Source organism: Lathamus discolor, chromosome 3, assembly GCF_037157495.1.
Source record: "Lathamus discolor isolate bLatDis1 chromosome 3, bLatDis1.hap1, whole genome shotgun sequence".
In the NCBI taxonomy this organism is placed as follows: domain Eukaryota; kingdom Metazoa; phylum Chordata; class Aves; order Psittaciformes; family Psittacidae; genus Lathamus; species Lathamus discolor.
In genome coordinates this window covers 138,958,461-138,978,209 of record NC_088886.1, presented here as the reverse complement: position 1 = coordinate 138,978,209, position 19,749 = coordinate 138,958,461, and the positions used below count along the sequence as shown (strand labels likewise).

At 39.0% G+C, this 19,749-nt stretch overlaps 1 protein-coding gene across 4 annotated transcripts in view; it reads left to right on the top strand.

The window, feature by feature from the left end:
• The first annotated feature begins 1,430 nt into the window (after positions 1-1,430).
• CFAP43 (cilia and flagella associated protein 43) overlaps positions 1,431-19,749 on the top strand; it is a 52,605-nt gene continuing 34,286 nt past the window's right edge. For 3 of the 4 annotated variants that reach the window (XR_010610957.1, XM_065672194.1, XM_065672193.1), the window contains exons 1-10: positions 1,431-1,507; positions 4,695-4,948; positions 5,736-5,832; positions 8,603-8,770; positions 9,977-10,127; positions 13,517-13,667; positions 15,474-15,536; positions 16,632-16,711; positions 17,429-17,560; positions 18,639-18,752. Coding sequence is in view for 3 of the 4 variants with exons in the window: in XM_065672194.1 (XP_065528266.1) it covers positions 1,431-1,507; positions 4,695-4,948; positions 5,736-5,832; positions 8,603-8,770; positions 9,977-10,127; positions 13,517-13,667; positions 15,474-15,536; positions 16,632-16,711; positions 17,429-17,560; positions 18,639-18,752 (1,287 nt within the window). In the remaining variant the exon portion in view is untranslated. The remainder of the gene's footprint in view (positions 1,508-4,694; positions 4,949-5,735; positions 5,833-8,602; positions 8,771-9,976; positions 10,128-13,516; positions 13,668-15,473; positions 15,537-16,631; positions 16,712-17,428; positions 17,561-18,638; positions 18,753-19,749) is intronic. The other variant, XM_065672195.1, reaches the window with a different exon arrangement.

The following is a 19,749-nucleotide window of genomic DNA, read 5'->3' as shown; positions in this document are numbered from 1 at the left end:
GCCATTATTTTCTGCAGTGATCTCTCCTGCAAAGCAAACACTGAGACAGCCACTAGTAAAGTAACCACACACCTGATGCCATTATCTATTAGAATGGAAGAATGGCATGATTTGTTGATAAGTCATTGTGGTTTGATTAGGTAATTAATTGATTATGTAACAAGCAGCTGTGAAGGGAGCAGTGATTTGTTGCACAAGCCTGCCGTGCCCTAAGCAAACAGAACCTGTACGTGTCCTGTGGCAAGAAAATAATTCCTCCTGACGCTAAAACAAAATAGCTGTTAGAGGACATATTTCTCATTCCTCTGAGTGCCTGCCCCTAGGAGAGATTCAGCAACATTCTGGGTTACGAGAAATAGAGAAAATTAATTTGAGATTTCCTTTAGCAATTAAGAACACAGTCTGCTAACTCACAGCCCAGAAAGAGACATGGAGGAACCCAAAGCAGCATCACAAGGTCTGTGTGATGCAATAGCCCCTCAAGGGCACCATGCTAAAACAGACCCATTTCTTCATTCTACCTTGGTTTTGCGTGGCACACGCAGCACATGTGGAGACAACAGGGAAGGTACAGGCTTGCCCTGCTGCCTCTGGACAGGAGTGCCACTCTCTATTGTTGCTCTATAGCACTGTGAGTGTGTAGCAGCATCACAAATCTGCACACTGCTGCTGTACCAGATAAGTAATAACAAACTAACACAAGCAAAACACTATAAATAATACTTCTCCCTTTAGGAAAGGGAAAAGGAAGATAATATTGCTTTTAAATACTTTGAGATTTGTACAGTGTTACCATGCTAAAAGCTGTAAGTATATAGGCAAAGATTGCAGCTCTACTTCATTGGGCTTGAGCATTTTGGTCTAGAGGGAGATACCCCTACCCATGGCAGAGGGGTTGGGACTATACTATCTTTAAGGCTCCTTCCAACCCAAACCATTCTGTGATGCCTTCCAGTGATTAACTTCTCCATTCTCTTCGAAGCTTCAGGAACACTGTATTACACATCCCAAGAACAGCAGTACCTCATGACAGGAAAACCACGGAAGCAACAGGAGGACAGCCACAGCTGCCTCACGGAGAGGTCATACGCCATTGGAATAGGAGCAGCAGCAGCTGCAGAAGGACCAGTGTGGTGTCCAAGGGAATGAACCCCACATTCAGGCTGACTCACTCCTCCGCCTGATAAAGCAGCTGATTACCCACAAATATCAGTGTCGTGTCTCCTCTCGTCTCACCACTACGTATTTGGACTTCTGTCCAGATCCAGAACCCCACTCACTCCTTTCTCTAGGGCTGCCGGCCCTTTAAATACCCGCCACTGCTCATTGGCGAGTGGCGCAGGGCCACGGGCCAATCACTGGCCTGCTTGGAGGCAGGCGGAGGGTGCTCTGGTTCCTAAGAGACGGGTGTAAACAAGCCGGCGGCGCTGATGGAGCTGGGAGCTGAGGAGCCGCGCGCCGGGGCCCGCCGCTGCAGTTCGGCCGGGGAGGCCGCGCTGGAAGTGAGGTGGGGCCTGCCGGGACAGCCCGCGTCCTTCCACGCCCGCACACCCTTACGCCCGCACACCCTTACGCCCGCACACCCTTACGCCCGCACACCCGCACACCCGCGCCCTCAGCTGCGGCGGGATGGCCTGTACTCCCGGGGCTCTGCTCCTCTCATCCCGGGTCAGCTCTATGCAGAGAGTAGGACGGGTCTAAGAGGGAAAGGAGGCTGCTGTGCTGTGGGCCGTGTTAGGGCAGCAGGTAGTTGGGAGACAGGGAGGGAAAGAAGCACTTGCACCACAGCATATAGTGGCGGCTGAGCCTGTCATGGGTTTAGATGAAACTCGGGTTCACTGCCCTTAGCACAGGAATAAGCAACCCGGATTGCTTTCAGGCTGGAGCTTGACGAGTTGACGAGAAGTGTGGCATAAGTTATTGTATTTTCTGTAGTGGTTCTGGCAACACACAGCATGTCCTCTTGGGGCATGATTTTCTTCTCAGTACCTGGCCTTGTGAACCTGTACAGTTCTGTTCATGGCCACATCTCTCTTCTGTTTTACCTTGGCTGCTTCAACTTCTAGAACTTCCCTGGCTGTTCTGTACCTCCTAAACCCCACTGTCATGATCTTCTGCCGTGGCTCTTGGTATTCTAAGTCCTGCCTTTCTCAGCAACTTAATCTGCGTGTCAGAGACTTTCAGATTTTGATTTCCCACAAATATAACCCACACTCTATATAGAATAACACTTCCCTTCCAGAGCTCTTGGTAGTCCAACAACTTGCTTTTTGGTTCTGAATAGGCACTGTAGATAAGTTATCCTTCCTACCCCACCTTCATTGAGCCTTTCACAACAATCTAGGATGTTTACACATACTTTCTATGTAATGGGACAGATGTTTAAGTTTCCTTTCCCGCTGTAAGTATTTCAGCCATTTCATCAATGCTTGTGGCTACATACATCCATAATTACAGGTGCTGCACTTATTTATCCCAGTGATAGGAGAAGCAGGCTTCAGCCTTAACCATACTGATACTTGCAGAGTGAAAAAGATACCATCTGAAGCACATCATCGCTATTCAGAGGAAGTTCCTTGTGCAAACTGGTGTTACTTGCAAGAGCGGTGACCCAGATTTTCTGCTTGGTGAAAACACCATTGTGAAATGAAAATATTATCCAAAATAAAAAAGAATTTAAATCCTTTTGAATGTAAAGTGTATTTCCATAAAATGGAAAAGTTTAAAGTTTGCTTTTCTTATCAATTAATATAGCAGTAGCAGTACGTATATCAGAAGAAAGTGACAAAAATTACTTTGCAGCAGGCAATTGGAATGCTGTAGTTTGTGTCTTCAGAAAACACTGAACTTTGACAAAACTCATGGAGCTAGCATTTTTCAGTGGAAAAATGATCTGTAAGGAAACTCTAATTACTTTGCCCCATCTACATTTCACCAGCTGGCAAATTTTATGACTGAAATACTTCTGACACAATGTTTGTATAGAACTGGAGACAGACACAGCATGGGAAATGTGAGTGTGCCATGGCTGATTACTGCACTAGTTGGAAATGACATCAGGTAACAGCCTGAATCCTTGTTCTCTTAAGCCTTTACTGGTTGTATCAGGATGATAAATTGCTCTGTCATCCCATTATTTTTTCTCTGCATACATGTTTTCTGGATTTCATTTTACCCCTGCAAACAAAAGTTAAAAATACTTAATTTCCACTATTCAGATCTAATGTTAAAGAAAAGCATACAACTGGTCCTGTGAGCATGTTCATGAAGGTCTGCTTACATGCCATGGCACATCATACAGCTAGTTCTTGTGTAAAAGGTCCGGAAAAATGTTCATCAGCTGAAATGTCTCCTCTTTGTTGCCATGGTATTCAGTTCATCTGCACAAGCACGTGGTCAGTGTGCTTCCACTTCCCTCTGGCTACACTTGGTCATCCGGTATGTAGCGAAATAAGCCAAAAGCAGAAGCTATTCAGAAAAAATAATGAGAAGTTATTGCTGGACATAGAATCATAGAATAAAGTAGGTTGGAAAAGACCTTTAAACTCATCAAGTCCAACAGTTAACACCAGGACTTCCAAGTCCACCATTAAGCCATGTCTCTTGCTGTAAAATAGAAGAATCCCAATGTATAAATGATTGTAATGGGAGCCATCTTTTTGAGGGAGCAAAAAACCACTGCCATCTCCACTGCACCTATGTATATTTCCTAAGACAAGTAATTTAAAGCGTTCTTAACTATGAGAGTGCTGGGGCTGCAGTAAAATCTTCTAGTAAGAGTTCAGAGGATCAGCAGCTGAACTGATCTTATGACTGACTTATGATCATGAAAAGAGCATAAAAATGCTACTTGCAATTGCAGAGGACAGAGATATTTTCCAGTCAAACTGTCCTATTTGGAAGAAGAGAAGAGATGGAAAGTTTCTGAATAGAAATTAGAAGGTGTTAACAGCAGTGTTGTTCACAGAGGATAGCTGTTACACTGCTGAAACTTTTCTGCCATGGTACTAGCAGGCTAAGATGTGGCTCAGACACCTTCACTTAGTGGTAAATGCAATCACTTCGATAAGAGGCCCCTGATATTTATCCACACACTTTCTGAAAGGCAGAAAGATCTGCAGGCAGTTACGAATTTGTTGATGTGTTGTAAGTTCATAAGCTGGCTCCTTTTCAGTAATTTCTTTCAGTCCTTGTGTAACACATCCTGTTTACATTCCAAAGTTTTACCATGTTAAAGTGTTTATCTTTAAAGCAGACCAGCCATCCTGGTTACATACCCAAGCCATGCCTTTGTACTCTCTATCTTATGGGAATGAGATGAGCTATGAAAGTGTAAAAAGATTAAGCAAACACAACTGTGTCCCAAGTATGGATTGTACCTATGTAATTCAGAGTAGAGTATACTCTATAATATACCAAACCAGAGCCTGTGAACAGAGTAACTTTATTTTTAGTGAAAAGTGAAATACAAGCATCTCTCCTTGTTCTTATGACAGTCCTTTGTGCCCCACAAGGTAAGATTGGCCCTGTATTTTTGGAAACACTGACACAGTGATCTCTAGTACTAGATCTTGAAGTTATTTTGGTTTTGCAACTTGGTATGAGGATAAGCCTAACATCAGTCTAACAAAACAATATTTTGAGAAATGTCTGTCTTTGATTAATGTTTTAACATTCACTTGCTCTTTTTCAAGTTGGGTTCAGGGATTCTCAAACAAGAACTTTGGCTTTATCAACAATCAAACTGTCTGCTACCCTTGTGGCAATTACATCCTCTTCCTGGACATTGAAACAAAGAAGACGACAGCACTGCAGTGTCAGGCTGGCCAGGTGGGAGCCTTTGCAGCGAATGGGAATAGTCACGTGTTGGCCTTTTCAGACCGGAGGCTGAATCCCATCATATATATCTACACTTTTCCAGAACTCACTAAACTGTCAGAATTAAAAGGTAATGATGTGGTAGTCCTTCTTGTCACTCTTTCATTAAAACAATGCTTAAGTCATCCACTTTCTGAAGGGGGTTTATTTATAAGACTTGAAAAACTGTGACCGGAAACTGTCTCATGACAAGAAGCTTGGAAAGCAGTGGAAGGAATTTTCCACTGCACTACTTTTAGTTAGGCTTAAGCTAGAGAGGAAAAGGACAGCACAAAATGGAGCTGTTTTAAAGGGAAAACAAATGGAATTAATTTTAGGAAAATGTAGTCAAAATCACAAGAAAAATCATACCACAGTAGGCTCCAAGCAGTCTGCTGAAACCACATTCACAAATCAGAGATGTGAGAGGTATGAGGGCTCTTGCACACAAATCCTGGAATCTGGGATTTTTTTTTTTTGCCTGCCTTATAACTTTTCTCTCCTTAGTTAAGCTGCTTACCTTACCCATGTTTCAGTTTCCTTGCCATTTAAATAGGTTTCATGCTACTTGCTTTTTTCCTGTATATGAATCAAATTATGACTGCAAAGGATTTCAGGGTACTTGGCCAAAGAATATTTTAAAAATCCAAGATATTCTTGAAAGAAATTGAAAAATCTCCAAGCAGTGATACATCGGGAATATTTTTATGAGAAAATAAAAAAAATAATCTTAGTGAAGCAAAAAATCAGAGGCCTTAAGAATGTTTTTGAAGAGTTAAAGTGGATATGAAGGAGCTGAGAAGAGTACTCTTAGCTAGGATAGTGTACAATACAGTCCAGGGCAATTGGAGACCATATTCTTTACTTTAACATTTCAGGTAATGCTCAGCTGGACTACACCTTGCTTGCATTGAGTTTCAGAGGTCCATATCTAGCCAGTTTCTCTTCCATCCCAGAATTTATTCTTTCAATATGGTAAGAGTTAAAAATCTAATACCATTTACATTTAATTCATATTTTTGTGTGTGTGCTGTTGTAGCATAAATAAACAAATGTGGAAGACACACTGGTTGCCTTCATCTCCTTCTTTTCCCTGATTGATCATTGTCTGCAACCTTTCTGTACCAAAGTTGGTGTTGATTTACTAGCCTTAGTAGCCACTACTCAGAATGACTTTTACTTTGCTACAGCTGTCTTCTACCTTCTTCAAAGTGTTCAGCATCAGTTAATTACCCGTTCACCCCTGGAAGCTGAATACCATGCTGTTCATGAAGAAAAAGTTGCCTTCTGAAATGAGAGAGAACATTCTAAAACCAATTTCTACCTTTTTTGTCCCCCCGGGTCATTTAGCCGTCCTCATAATTAATTGTGCTTGATCTTAGTTCTTTCAGTTTTATGCAGTGACTACACTACCCTGGCTCACTGGGTTACATCATCATTTTCTGCTCATTGTCATGAAAAGAAGTATTAAATAATACAGTGTGAAAAGTTGGTTCTAAGAGAAAGTTAGAATATTTAATTTTTAAAATGGTTCTGTAAAACTATAATCATCCTCACCTCTGTTGCCAGCAATCTTGCACTGACTGTGGAGCCTGAGCACTTCTTCGAACAGATAGGGAGGGTGGAGTAAGAGGAAGGCGAACAAGGACATGAAAGGAATATTCTGTATACTCACAATTTAATTGTGACCTTTTCTTGTACAATGATTAGCGAAGAGGCAGAAACTCCTATAACTTCAGAATTTTAGTAATGATAGCAGATAGAATTACAGATGCCTCTTCTTTATCCCTTATGAAGAAGAAGAATATTTGTTGTGAACTCTGATTACATACAGTAATTCAGGAAGGATGACTGTGTATATTGCAGTAGAAACCAACAAGACAACCTCACTGGCCTGAAGAGCTTAAATGTTTGTCACTTAGAACAGAAATATCACACATGATCTAATGTGTTCATTATATGCACTTGAACAAAAATCCACCATCTTGAAAAACTTCTTTAGATTGTTCTTAAAATTGGAAATATCTAGAAATGTTTAAATGCTTTAAAGTATTGGTAATTCCCAAGGCCAAACAAGTTAAACCTATTTGAATCAGCGTGAGTATGACTATCAGCAGCTAATTGTTGTGAAAGAACCATCCCAGATTCCAGTCAGAAAGAATTTAGTAGTAAAATGGAATTACCTTACAGCATTAAACATAGAATTTATAGTAACTTGAGCTCTGGTCAAGTATGTCAAATTAGTGTAAGATCAGGACCTCCATTTTTGCAATTGGATTGTATTGTTCATTCATTGTAGAAATGTATGTGTACAGATGAGAGAAATCTCAATGTGTAATTGCAGTATAATAATTGCAGAGTTCCTGTATTTTAAGCAGTTTAGAATCAGAGGTATAAAAGATGTTTTGAAAGTTATGTCAGTCTCAAAATATAGAAAGCTTATGGATAACTAAAAGCTGCCTTTCATCTGAGATATTTTATCCCTATATCTTTATTCTGTTCTGTTCAAAGGGGAGGCTTAATGCCAGATTCTTTTTCAGATGCATGTACTATATAGTTTCAGATCTTAGTATTTTATCTACTATAAAAGGGTGTTGCCACTATCTGTTAGGTATGAGATGAGAACATGCTGACAGATCTTTAGAGAAAGAGCTATGCTGATATCTTTTGAAGTCAGGATTGCAGCTTATAGCTTTCTGTAATTTTAATGAGAGTTTCTGTGTATGTGTGAATACTTCTCATTTTTTGCATATGCCATCAATATTAACCATTGTCTTGCATCCTGACCTGTTTATGTGAGTGAATTTATTACAGGCCAGAAAACTAGGATTATACTAAATCCATTTACAGCGGTGTATGCATTTTAGGTTTTGTTTCCTCTCAGCAGTAAAGATAAATACTAAAGCTGTAAATGTTATTTAGATTAACAGTCAGATATATCATCCAATAAATTAAGAAGCAGTTTTAACCATTTGCTTCAAATGATGTTAATCAGTTCTTAGACAGCACCTAAAAATGCAAATGCAGTCAAAATTGATCTAGATAATGGAGAAATACAATTACAAGAACATAAAATAGGTTACACTGGACAAAAGGAAATTCAGTGGAAAGCAGATTCCTAGCCTTGTATCAGCTATACATAACAGCCCTACACAAATTCTGCTGGTTTGTGCTCATGTTAGTTAATGCAGCCATAGCTTGCGTGTCTGCATTCACAGCAAAGTTATTGTACTACCTAAGTAATTAATCCATAGACAATCAGGGGCTGACTGTGGTTTATTTCCTAATAATAATCCCTCCCAACTGCAAGCTTGCAGGCATTATAATCAGGAAAAGCATGGGTTGTAAAAGCAAGGCTGAGGTCTGGGATGCCAAAGAGTTGATTGTTTGGATCATTGAAGTAGTCACTGATGGAACTGATGGAAAAAAATCCATGTCTCATGAGTCTGTTGATCTTTTCACAAAAGGAAGTGCATGATAAGGTTTCTAAAATGGCAGTTTTCAAAATTATTTTGTTATTCAATCTTTTTGTAGCAGTAATAATTTTTGGTGTGGCTAATTAACCACCTCCTTTGCACTCTCACGAGGACCTAACTTGTTTGACAACAGAAATTTTTTGTCAGTGTCAAAATATTTGTTCTCCAGACTTGATCTTAAAAATCAGTCATAACCACATCCTATCTTTAATATGAATGTTTTTGACTTATTTAATGGATTTGATTTTCTTTTACTCTCCTTAATGAAGGAACTGGCAAGAAAATATCCTCCTGTGCAGTGAGTCTCAGCCAGGGGTAACAGTGACATCTATGAGTTTTAACCCTATGAATTGGCAACAACTCTGTCTTGTTGATGAGAGCAATGTTACTGTCTGGCATATTGAAAGGAATAATGATGAACATCATCTGAAGCGAAAGTAAGTGGAAGACCCTTTAGGTTAAGAGAAAAAAATAGTTGTTTATTTTAATAACTAAAACTAGCAGCCTACATCTGTTCTGAAAGAATTTAATCCAATTTAGTTCACTAAGCAGTTGCAATCAGTAATTGCTAAATCACTACCAGTGTGGATCTATCTGGTAAGTCAAGTTAATTGAATTTATGATTTAATTTCTTAGCACTCACATGTCCAGATTATGCACATCATGAAGCTAATACTAATCAACTGACTTGGCAGTCTCCATCAAAAGCTGCATAACTGAACTAAGGTAGTACCTGGACTACTTTCCTGCAAATGGCTATGTTGAGTAGTGCTTTTGTGGCTAGGAAATCACCACATTTGGATCAAGTTTCTTCATGGTAGGCATAGTTAAACAACATACTGTTTTATTTTCAAATTGTACCAAAAAGTAACAATTTTCTGTGTGATTTACACCTTGTGAGGCCAATTTACTGGTGGCTCTGTCTGCAATTCACTGAGTACAGCAAACCTAGAATTTATTTATGCAAAAATGGTTTTTGAGGTTGGTATAGAACTCGCATGTTAACTATGAATATATTGCCAACTATTGCCATATACTAGTGAAAGTATAGACAAGGCCTTAATTTGAGATCTGAAAAGAACACTGAAGAGGTTTTTGCATCTTGTCTGTATAGAGTACACATGTGAAAATACATGTATTCTCGTTTCCTTTTCCTCGCTTTTCATTCTGTTCAGTAGAGGCATTGTAACTGCTACTCATACGCCAATTTCTGGATTACAATAAGCAAATAGTGCTACTAATTTTTCATCATCATTAAACGGTCTGCAAGTAAACATTAAGCAGGAATCCTCGCAGCATATGCAAGTTGAGTGTGTGACTTTACTAATCCTGGTCAATAAGGAAACAATAACATAGAATGGTTGTTTATACAGGGCAACAAGACTGAGCTAGAACATGGCAATCTGTTTCTGTGCATTAGGAACATTCCTCTTTTGTAGTAGCCTTACTATTACTTTTCAGTAAAATGGTGTGTGCTGTGTGAAATGATTGTCTACAACAGTCCTTCATTACTCTCACAGAAGCAAATCCCCTTAAATGAGATGGTGTCTCAAACTTTTGAAAACCTGCTTCTCAGTTTTATATCAACCTGTACTATTCATCTTATTTCTTCTCCTCAGACAGTGTCTCTTGCTTTTTCACAGCCCTGTGGAACTCCCTGATGCACAAGGGTCGGTGAGTCATCATACGGATTTGTTTTTCCCAATTTCTTATGATGAAGACCCATACTATGGCCCTCTTTTACCAGTTTCAGCCATTGCTGGACTGGAAGGAGATGAAGCAGAAACATTCATGGTAATTACTGTGGTTTTTTTTTCCTTTTTACTATTCCAAGTCATTATACTTTTTTATGCAAATAGGTGTTAATAATTTAATGTTTGTTAAACAGGTACAACCCAGTAAATAGATCTGTTGTTTCAATAATACTTTTTAAATCCATTTTGACAGGAGACTTAGAAGTCATGCGGCTGCTGCACAGGCCCTAGCATAGTCATATATCTGCACAGTGGAGGCACTAATCTGTATCCCAGAAGCAGTATAAGCATGTCAGCATTTAACCATGCCCAAGCTGATGTGGCCTGCTGAAACCCTGAAAAACTAAAACCCTGCTAAACTGATAGTAACCTTCAGGTATCCTTACTTCCCCTTGGGATTTGTTTTCTTTTTGGCTGAAAAGTCACAAGCTATGGAAACATGGGAGGCTTTGTTCCGAACAGCAACCTCTGCTTCTGAAATACACTCCAATACCATTGTCAGTGTTGGGCTTGCCTGTTTGTCTCACTTTGTATTTGATCATTTACTTCTTAGCTTCCCTTGAGATGCCTCTTTTGAGAGGCCTTAAAACTGTTCCCCCTTTGAAATTTACCTTCACTTGATTATCAGCCAGAAGCATCTGCCAGTGTGAAAACATTCAAGTTGCAAATCTGGGATTCTGTTCTAAGATTAATACCATCAATTTCTATGTGGTGACTTGTGATATGTAATGCCCAGACTACTATGTATAAGATGTTACTGGCATTACACTATGTCTTTTCTTTGGATAAATGTGAGTTCTGTATTATCAGATTAGTATACCACAGGTTTCTGCCATAAACTTTTCTTGTAACGCAAAATAAAAGATGAAAACAGGGAATGAGGCTTTCCTGACCTCATCATCTTTTCATAGCTTCATGCATTCAGATTTCACAGAGGTTTTTCACTGTGTACCTGCTGATGCCCTTGGTTTCCAGCGCAATCAGAAACTACAAACAAACGTCATCTACTGATTCTGTTTACACATGAGCTGCTTTTATTTCAGATTGCTTAGAACACAGCAAATGAAAATGCTCATCAGGGGCATTGCCTTTTTCTTCTGCCTTGCTGCCTCTTGCATTATGTACAGATGATGAACTGCAAAACTCACTTTGTTCTTTAGCCTGTAAAGTGAATTACAAGAGGTGGGGGGGGGGGTGGGGGGGTGGAAACAACTACTATGTTAGGTCTCTGAGGCTTAATAGAACTTTTCTGTCTTTGAAAGGATGCTATTCCGCTCAGAAGTGCTAGGTTCTTCTGCTTGAACTTGCAGAATCATGTCATGAACTTTTCCACATGGAAAGTCTGTGCTCTCAACCATACTTGGTTGAAAAGGTTGGGCAAGAGCTTGAGCAACCTCATCTAGCGGGAGGTATCCCTGCCCATGGCAGGAGAGCTGGAACTAGGTGATCTTAAGGTCCTTTCCAACCCAAACCATTCTATGATTCTACACTAGAAACCACTCTAAGGTCTTTGCATTCCTAACTGCCTTCAGAGAAACCTAGATTTCTTTTTAGCACCTTCAAGATGATCATGTTCTCTTTAGAAATATTCCTAGAGTAAGAGCAGATTGTTCTACTAGTCTTTGATGAAGATTTCCTTTTCTTTCAAATTACATGATAAATATTTTGGTAGTTATTTCCTGTCTAAATTCCCTAGGTGTGTGTATTTAGGTTGAGAATATTGACAAGGTAATGAACAACAGGTTCTTTAGGAAGGAAAGAATTTAGGTTAGTTTGGTTTGGTGTTTTTGTCAGAAATACATGCTGCTGTTGTTCTATTTGTTCTTGTGGTGCTATGTTGTTTCCTGTGAGTTGTGAGGTACTGCACTTACGTTTAGCACTAGGAGAGACTGAACCAATTTCTTGCATATTTTCACCTTGCTCCAGACTATAATAGATGAGTGATTTTTTTTGCAGGACTTGCTTTTATTGTGCCTTACAGCACTGACTCTCCCCTCCATGCATGCCTGTATACGTATGTACCATCTTTAATCTAACAGAAAAACTGAGCCACCGCTGGGTCATGTAACCCCCCCCACTGGATATGCATATGTCTTATCAGGTTAAACACCCTCTTCCAGCACCCCAGCACGGAACATATGGCTTTGGCAAAGCAGTTCCCACACAAGTTAATGAGAATATACTTGATGGAGAAGATACTCCTTTGAAATACTGTTTTACCAAGACCCTTGTGTTGAAAAGTGTCTAATGCAGCAACTTTGAGAGAGATTGAAATGACTGAACTTGCTGTGTTTCTTAGATTTCCATATATCTTCAGATTACAGTTGCTGTAATGGGCAAGGCTGCCCATTATAGAGCTGCAGTAACTACTGTTCTTCATTGTCACTGTACATTGACAGGCTGCTGTGGCAGATGTATCAATAGTTATTAGCACTAATAATTTGTGTACCATTACAAATATCCATGAGCAGTTGTCTGACTCTGGTCTAAAATATGTGCCTCAACATTGGTCGAGGAAAATAACCTTTGAGTTATTTTCCTCTCTCCTATCATCAGTGTTTTTTCAGTTAATAAGAGACATCCTGCTTCTCCTGAGTGCATGAGGTGCATTCAGCTGAATGCAGTGGGAATGGTATCATGGCCTGACAAAGCTCTGCCTATCTTCATAGTATTTGACAGAAGGGTTTTTGTTCTTTATCACAAAATCTGAGCCAGTTGAGATCAATTTTTTCCATGTTGATGTGAGCATCCAAAGTGGAGAACCATTTATTTAGGCTATTATTGAAAGGAGCTGTCCTCAGCCTATATTACATCATCCCTGGAGGCTGTAGCCCTCTCCTAAGGGATGCGTAAGAGGCAAGTAAGAAAAGCAAGCCCGTTGCCAGTGCTGTTTGCTTCTTTGAAATGTGTTAGGGTTCCATACTCTGGAACAAGGTTCTGAGGCTGGGTACGTACCAAGGTGTAACCACAATGGGGCAGCAGAGTGAAAGGAATTGAAATCTCCTACTGCTTTCGATCCTTTTCTTTCTTGAATTAGATTGATTTAGTTTTGTTTCAATATTCCTTACAATTGGCACCTGAGTTTTCTTTACCATGCTTTCCCATGATAAGCCACTTAACTCCACTTCTTCCCCAGGACCATTTTATTACAATTGTCTTTTCGTAAAACTTTTCATGACAAGAATCCATAATGGATATTTTTTCCTTTGAAGAAACTATCTCCAGACATAGACTTTTCTGGAAAATGTTCTTGTTTCTCAAGTTACAAGCCTCAGTGAACAAATGACTGAATAAAGTAAGGCTGATGTTGTACAAGTGGTCACACTCTTTAAGTTAATGATCTTTTATTTTTTTGCCTTAAAATGTATGTAACTGCTTGTACAGATACTTGCCAATTGTTGATTGAATTTGTTTCTTTTTGTGCTGCAGCCTAGAAATTATATTAAGCCTTTACTGCATCCCACTGCCCACTGCTGGTCTGCAACCTCAGAAGTTTATGTGGGCTGCAAAGAAGGATATGTTTTGGCAATTAATGCTGAGACGTGCAGTGTTTCTGTTCTTCAACAAAAACCTCTGCCTGGTAAGAAATAGCTGCATTGTGTGTTCAAGTAGTGAGGAAAGTGGATTTTTTGCTTTCTTCTGTTCTTCTGTTGCATACCTTACAGAAATTGTAAAGCTATATTGTAGAACCATATTTCTCTTATTGGTATGATAAGAATTTGAAGTATCTTTTGAACTTCTATTTGGGTTTCTTTTTTGGCTTTCGTTTTTATCAAAACTGATAAAATGAACAATATTTCTAGGAGCCCAGACCTTGTTAACCAGTCCTATGAGATTAATTCTAAATTATTAATGTACCAGCTATACACAGTCTTTTTACTACTAGGTAAGTACCAAGACTTTATTTTATTTCGCATGAAATATTGGATTGTCCTCATTTGGTGTGTTAGATGATGTTAGAACATATCTTTGAAGACTCATTATGAGTCTTCAAACAACAACGCTGATTGCTTAATAGAATGCCACTTGCTACCCTACTGTGCCCATTCAGAACACTCCCAAGATGGAGGACAGTGAGACACAGCTGACATAAAATGTTTTGGCAGTGGCAGCCTGTACCTATCATCCTTTGCAGGGATGGAAGGTGTCAGTCCAACTGTATACATGAAGTTCACTGGTTCAGTCAGGTCTAAGAGGAGTATTGGAATATAATTCTCCCTAGCACTACAACTGGGTAATATCCTGGTTTACACCAGCTTAGAACTGTTTCACTAATAAACACTGAATCAGACTGGATATTAGGAAAAATTTCTTCACCAAAGAGGTTGTCAAATACTGGAACAGGCTGCCCAGGGAAGTGGTGGAGTCACCATCCACCATCCCTGGAGGTATTTAAAAAACCTGTAGATGCGGCACTTAGGGACATAGCTTAGTGGTAGACTTAGCAGTGTTAGGTTTATGGTGGGACTCGATCTTAAAGGTCCTTTACAACCTAATGGCTCTATGATTCTATTATAGACAGGCTGGTGGTAATTTGTTTTCTTGTTTTGTCATGTAATACCTGGGGTTTTAAGCTACAGCAAGTTTCCCTGACATTCCCAAAGTGCTGTAATAGTTAACACAGAAATGGAAGGCTGCTCTTAAAAATACCCCAACAAACCAGCACTATTTCTCTGCTTTTGAAATTAGCAGAGTTTTAAGCTTACCAAATCAAGATCTGGAAATCATCAACAAATAAAAAAGCTGAGGTGTGACCAGAAATGTTTTTGGCACTTCAGTGGAAAGAAACAAGAATATTTGCCATCTGGGCTTTTCATTGACCTGTATATTCTTCTTTGAGTCCTGCCCTAAAACTGTCTAACAAACACAACTGTCTGTATTCATATTATAATGAACCTTCTGCTTAATATAAAGCATACTGCAACCTGTATCTGTTTAGCAGAATGCTTAAATGCATGCCCAGCTTTAAGCACATGCTAAATTCCTATTATGGTGTTGCAAACAGAACCATAAGCGGCCACAATATTTCACTTAGGCATTTTTATGAGGCTGAAGGGAAGTTTCCTTCGTAAGTACATCAAAAAAAAAAAAACAACAAACCCATGGTTAGAAATAAGAATACCAGCACTTAGCACTAGAAGATATATAAATCTGCCTCTGTACCACTCTCCATGCCAAGTATTGCTATCCCCTTTTACAGCTGTAAGCTCAATCATAGAAAGATTATGCCTGCTCAGTTGCATAAATGAAAGAAATGGTGGATGCTGGGGAAGATTGAGTGTACTGAAACTGGGCTATCATTTGGTAGACTGGAATACAGCTGACTTTCACTGCAATATTGACATATAAACAAGGTTGATGTTATAAGTTGTTTTCTCTTGTGCAGATCACCTGCGTAAAATAGCGGACATCGTATCGTATGTTCATAAAGAAGTACAGAGAAAGAAAGGTATTTCCATGTTCAAATTAAGCTAATAGCACCACTGATGTCTATTTCTGGGAGTAATAATATGAGAGTACAGCTGGAAGCCACTGCTTAGAGAGACTCTGTTCACACTGGCCTCTGTAAGACACATTGATAGCAATTTTTTGTATGTTTACATGACAAATGATTAATAGCTTTTGTGCTAACAGACAGCCAAATGAATAGCCTCAGGAAAAACAGTGGCAGTGAAATAATTTCTCTTCATTCTAATTTACATTGGAATAAGGATGCTAGAATAGGTTCCCTACTGCTTAGTTTTAGTAACTTTTTTTTTGAACTGCAATCACTTGAAACTTAGTTGAGTTAGTATTTAGGGAGTTGTTTCAAACACTGTTTTGGGCTCCACAGTAGAAAAAAGATACTCACATAATGGAAGAACTTCAGCACAGGGCCACAAAGATTATTGCAGAGTCTCAGTACCCACCACACAAAGGTAGGCTGGAAGAACCATGTTTGTTCAGCCTGAAGAAACAAAAATGGGGGATTTTACTATTGCTTTACCTACTTAATGAAAGGTTAGAGAGGAAATAGAATCAGACAGGCAAAGGACAATGGAAATTCTGGATAGATACTAGGAATAAAAACACTTTCACAGTGAAGGCAGTCAGACACTGGGACAAGTTGCCAAGAGATGCTATGGAAATTCCACTCTCGGATATATTTAAACCTCATCTGCATGTGACTCTGGACAACATGATCTAACTTTGAAGTTGGCTCTCAGTTTGAAGTTGGCTCTGTGCTGATCATGAGATTGGATCAGAGGACTTCTAGGGTCCCTTCCAACATAAATGATTCTGCTATTGACCGACTTTAATGTGGCTATTTAGCAGCCCTTACAAAAGTCAAATGATTTCTCAAATTTCTAGTTCACCACAGTAGTACTGTCACTTCAAATTATGTATACCAACCTTCTGCTTCATTATCACAGCAAAAGTCCAAAGAATATTTAGCCCACAAAGCCTTTTTACTCGCAAATAGTAAATCATCTCAGTTTTGAAGTTGAAACACATTGTTGCAATAAATCAAATTTGATGTTTTATGTTGGTTTTGTGCTCTCAGGTGATAAACCAACGGATCTGCAAAAACCAGTTTTATTTGGCATGGCATTTTGTAACAAGGGACTGTACACAGCTGGAAGTGTAAGGCATCTTTTATGCTTTTAGCTTACTGTGTGAAAATCAAAGAACGTTCAAAGGGAGTATATTTGCAGAGTTCACCACAAAGACAGGAGTTAGGAAAAAAGTGGAGGGCTGCAGAGCTATAAGGGTCCTCTCTGATGTTGTATGTATTTTCTTTGTTAAGAATTGAGACAAGAAATTGGAAGGGAGCAGGGTGGGAAGGGATTCTATTTTTGTGGTCAAAGAAGCAATAAAAGAGGACAATCTTTCTTTTAACAAAAGATAACGAGTATTCTGGAGGAACAGAAAAGGAGGATGGACAAAAAGCAAGAGAGAAAATGGCTGAGGGAACTGCCAAATTGTTTTGTTCAACTCTTAACTCAGTATTTAACCCAAACTGACAATACCATTGTACATTACTGCTTAAGAGTGGGACAAAGTGTCATACTGTCTCAAAAAAATCAATATGAAATCTGAAGAATTAACTGATGAAAGAGTCTGTTTTTATTAGGCATGGACTGTTACTAAGACTTGTATTAAAGAATACCTTCATTTTTCAGTAGATTTATTACCCAGGGTAAAAACACACTGGATTTAAATACACTAAAGGCAAATGAGTCTGTTAGTGATGGGATACAGTTAAACACTGTTAGTTTAGAGATTTTACAGAACTTCTTGAAGTTCAGTTTGCCAGAGAAATGACCTAGACCTCATGTGGATTTGTATTTTTCTGCACAGGAGGGCATTTTGTTCTTTTATCAAATCAAAGGTCTGCAGTACGAGATGAAAATCTATGCTGATATCTTACAACCCATATCCAGCCTCATATTCTCCCCTGATTACACCGTACTTCTGCTTGTCACTGACCAGGTATAGCATTTGAGATAATGGCATGACATAGTGGGATTTTCCTGTGATGCTATATGTGTATGCTGGTATCATTAGCCTGAAATGTCTAATCTAATCACACAAGTCACAAATCATATCAGCTTGTGCTTTTTAATGAAAGATTGGAAAGGCTTTTAATGAAGCACAGAACATTTGTCTCCTACAGGTGGTGAATTATATAGTATCTAATGCTGAGATTTCCCAACAAAAACAGTTGTGCGTGTACAGTGGAGTAACTTTAGGGTCCGCAGTGTGTTCAGGTCACATTGGACCAACTGAGCATGAGCTCTAGGCTTGATGTGTGCCTGCCCAGTAAGAAAAGAGTAGGTCGTGTACATCAGACCTACTGTGGCTATGCAGTAGAGCTGTTCTGTTCATGTACCTGAATTTGTCTGGCAGCCCAGTCCAAGATCCTTCTTCGACCATCTTGAGGTACATGAATTTACACAGGGGTCCCAAATACTGAAATTCTACCTTTCTTGCAGACCTTTCATCATTGAAATTGGCATTTTTAAATCTCTTAAAATGTTTTTTGTGCGTGTCAGGATGTTCTGTTTTCAGGACAGCAGTGCAATGATAACTTCAGTCACACTGATTTCATTCTCCTTTTGTAAAATAAGATTATCTAGAATCTTTGTTAATGTTAGTTATGAATTGTTTCTAAGAGGCTTTGAGATCTTTAGATAAAAATGTCTCTTAAAGCTTAAGATTTATGATATGTATTTTATATTGGTTTAGAATATTTATTGATTCCTGGAGTGACATGAAATAGAGTGGGTTTAAATTATTTTATTAAAGCAATTTTGAGAAGCAGAACTTCTTGAAAATGTGACAGGCTAGATCACTCTAAAATGAACTAACCTGATCTTCAGCTAGTGTCTAATATAATCCATTGATTTAATGAGAATTCTACTGGGCACTTTTTACCTCAGTTTAGAGTCAAATATAAAACTTTAAAGAGTGAAGCTTAGAAAGATGGCTATTTTTTTGTTGAAGTCTTCAGAGGGTCTTAATGAAAACTTTCATAGGCCAGTGATGAATTATTTCTCTTTTTTTTCAGGGGACACTCTATACTTACAAACCTGCAGATAGTGGAGAAGCTGTCAAACTCCTGGACACATGCAGAAGTTGTTTTCTGGCAGCTGATTTTCTTCCAGGGAACAAGTACTGTGTGGTAAGAAACAGTATTCTGTTTTATATGTAATAGTGGCTTTTTTCAGGTAACTAGTACGTTGCTAAGGCCCAGAATCTAAAGCACTGCAGAGATTGAGACTGTTCTGATATCTGTTACAGAAGTAAATGGCATTAATTCAGGTATGGCCTATAAAAGGGTCAGAACTTGCCCTAGAATGCAGGGTAGATAATTCACAGATTGCTAAAATGTCTTATTGGTTCTGCTGCTGATTTGTGTGACTCGCTATGTTCAGGAGCATAGCTGAGCAAAAGGTGGATTCAATTCAGGAAACAGATGTTGGAACAAGAAATTCCTACTTATCTTTTCAGCCTTCAGCACAATTGGACCAGCCTGAGAGATGCCTCTGTCCTGGGTCCAGGGATAAAAAAGGTCTTACTCATCTGTCCATTATGAGAAATTCCTTGCTTTCCTCCTATGTCTTTGACTCCTGCCAAGCATATTTTAACCAGCAGTTCATCTCCAGGCCATTAATTCTTCAAGTAGCCAGCCTAGGAACCTGGGGTCTTAATCAATCAGGTTTGCTGAATCTGTTTGTTTGTTGTTAACATGGGAATGATAGATTTTACCTAACTCTCAATGAGCAATGTGGGGCTTGATTGATCTCTATCTATACTTTACTGTGGAATTAGAAAAATGCCTGTATACAAGAACTTAAGCTCCATTATGATATATATCTTTTTTCATGTGGGAAAACAAGACCTGTTCTTAAGTGCTTTCTTATGCAAAGAAAATTAAAACCAGGTTTTCCTATTGCTGGCTGAATGGTGGAAGTGCTAATATTGATCAAGCTTACATGTTTTATCCTAGATTGTATCGTTCTGCTTAAAGACCATTCCTGTGACCTGCAGCAATTAACAAAAATTGTTGTATGTTTTCTTTAGGCAGGTGCACCTTGCAGCAACTGGACTTGATGCAAGATAATTGCGAGCAAAACTAGTGGCCTTTGATCTGCTATGCTCAGACATTAGCTGAATTT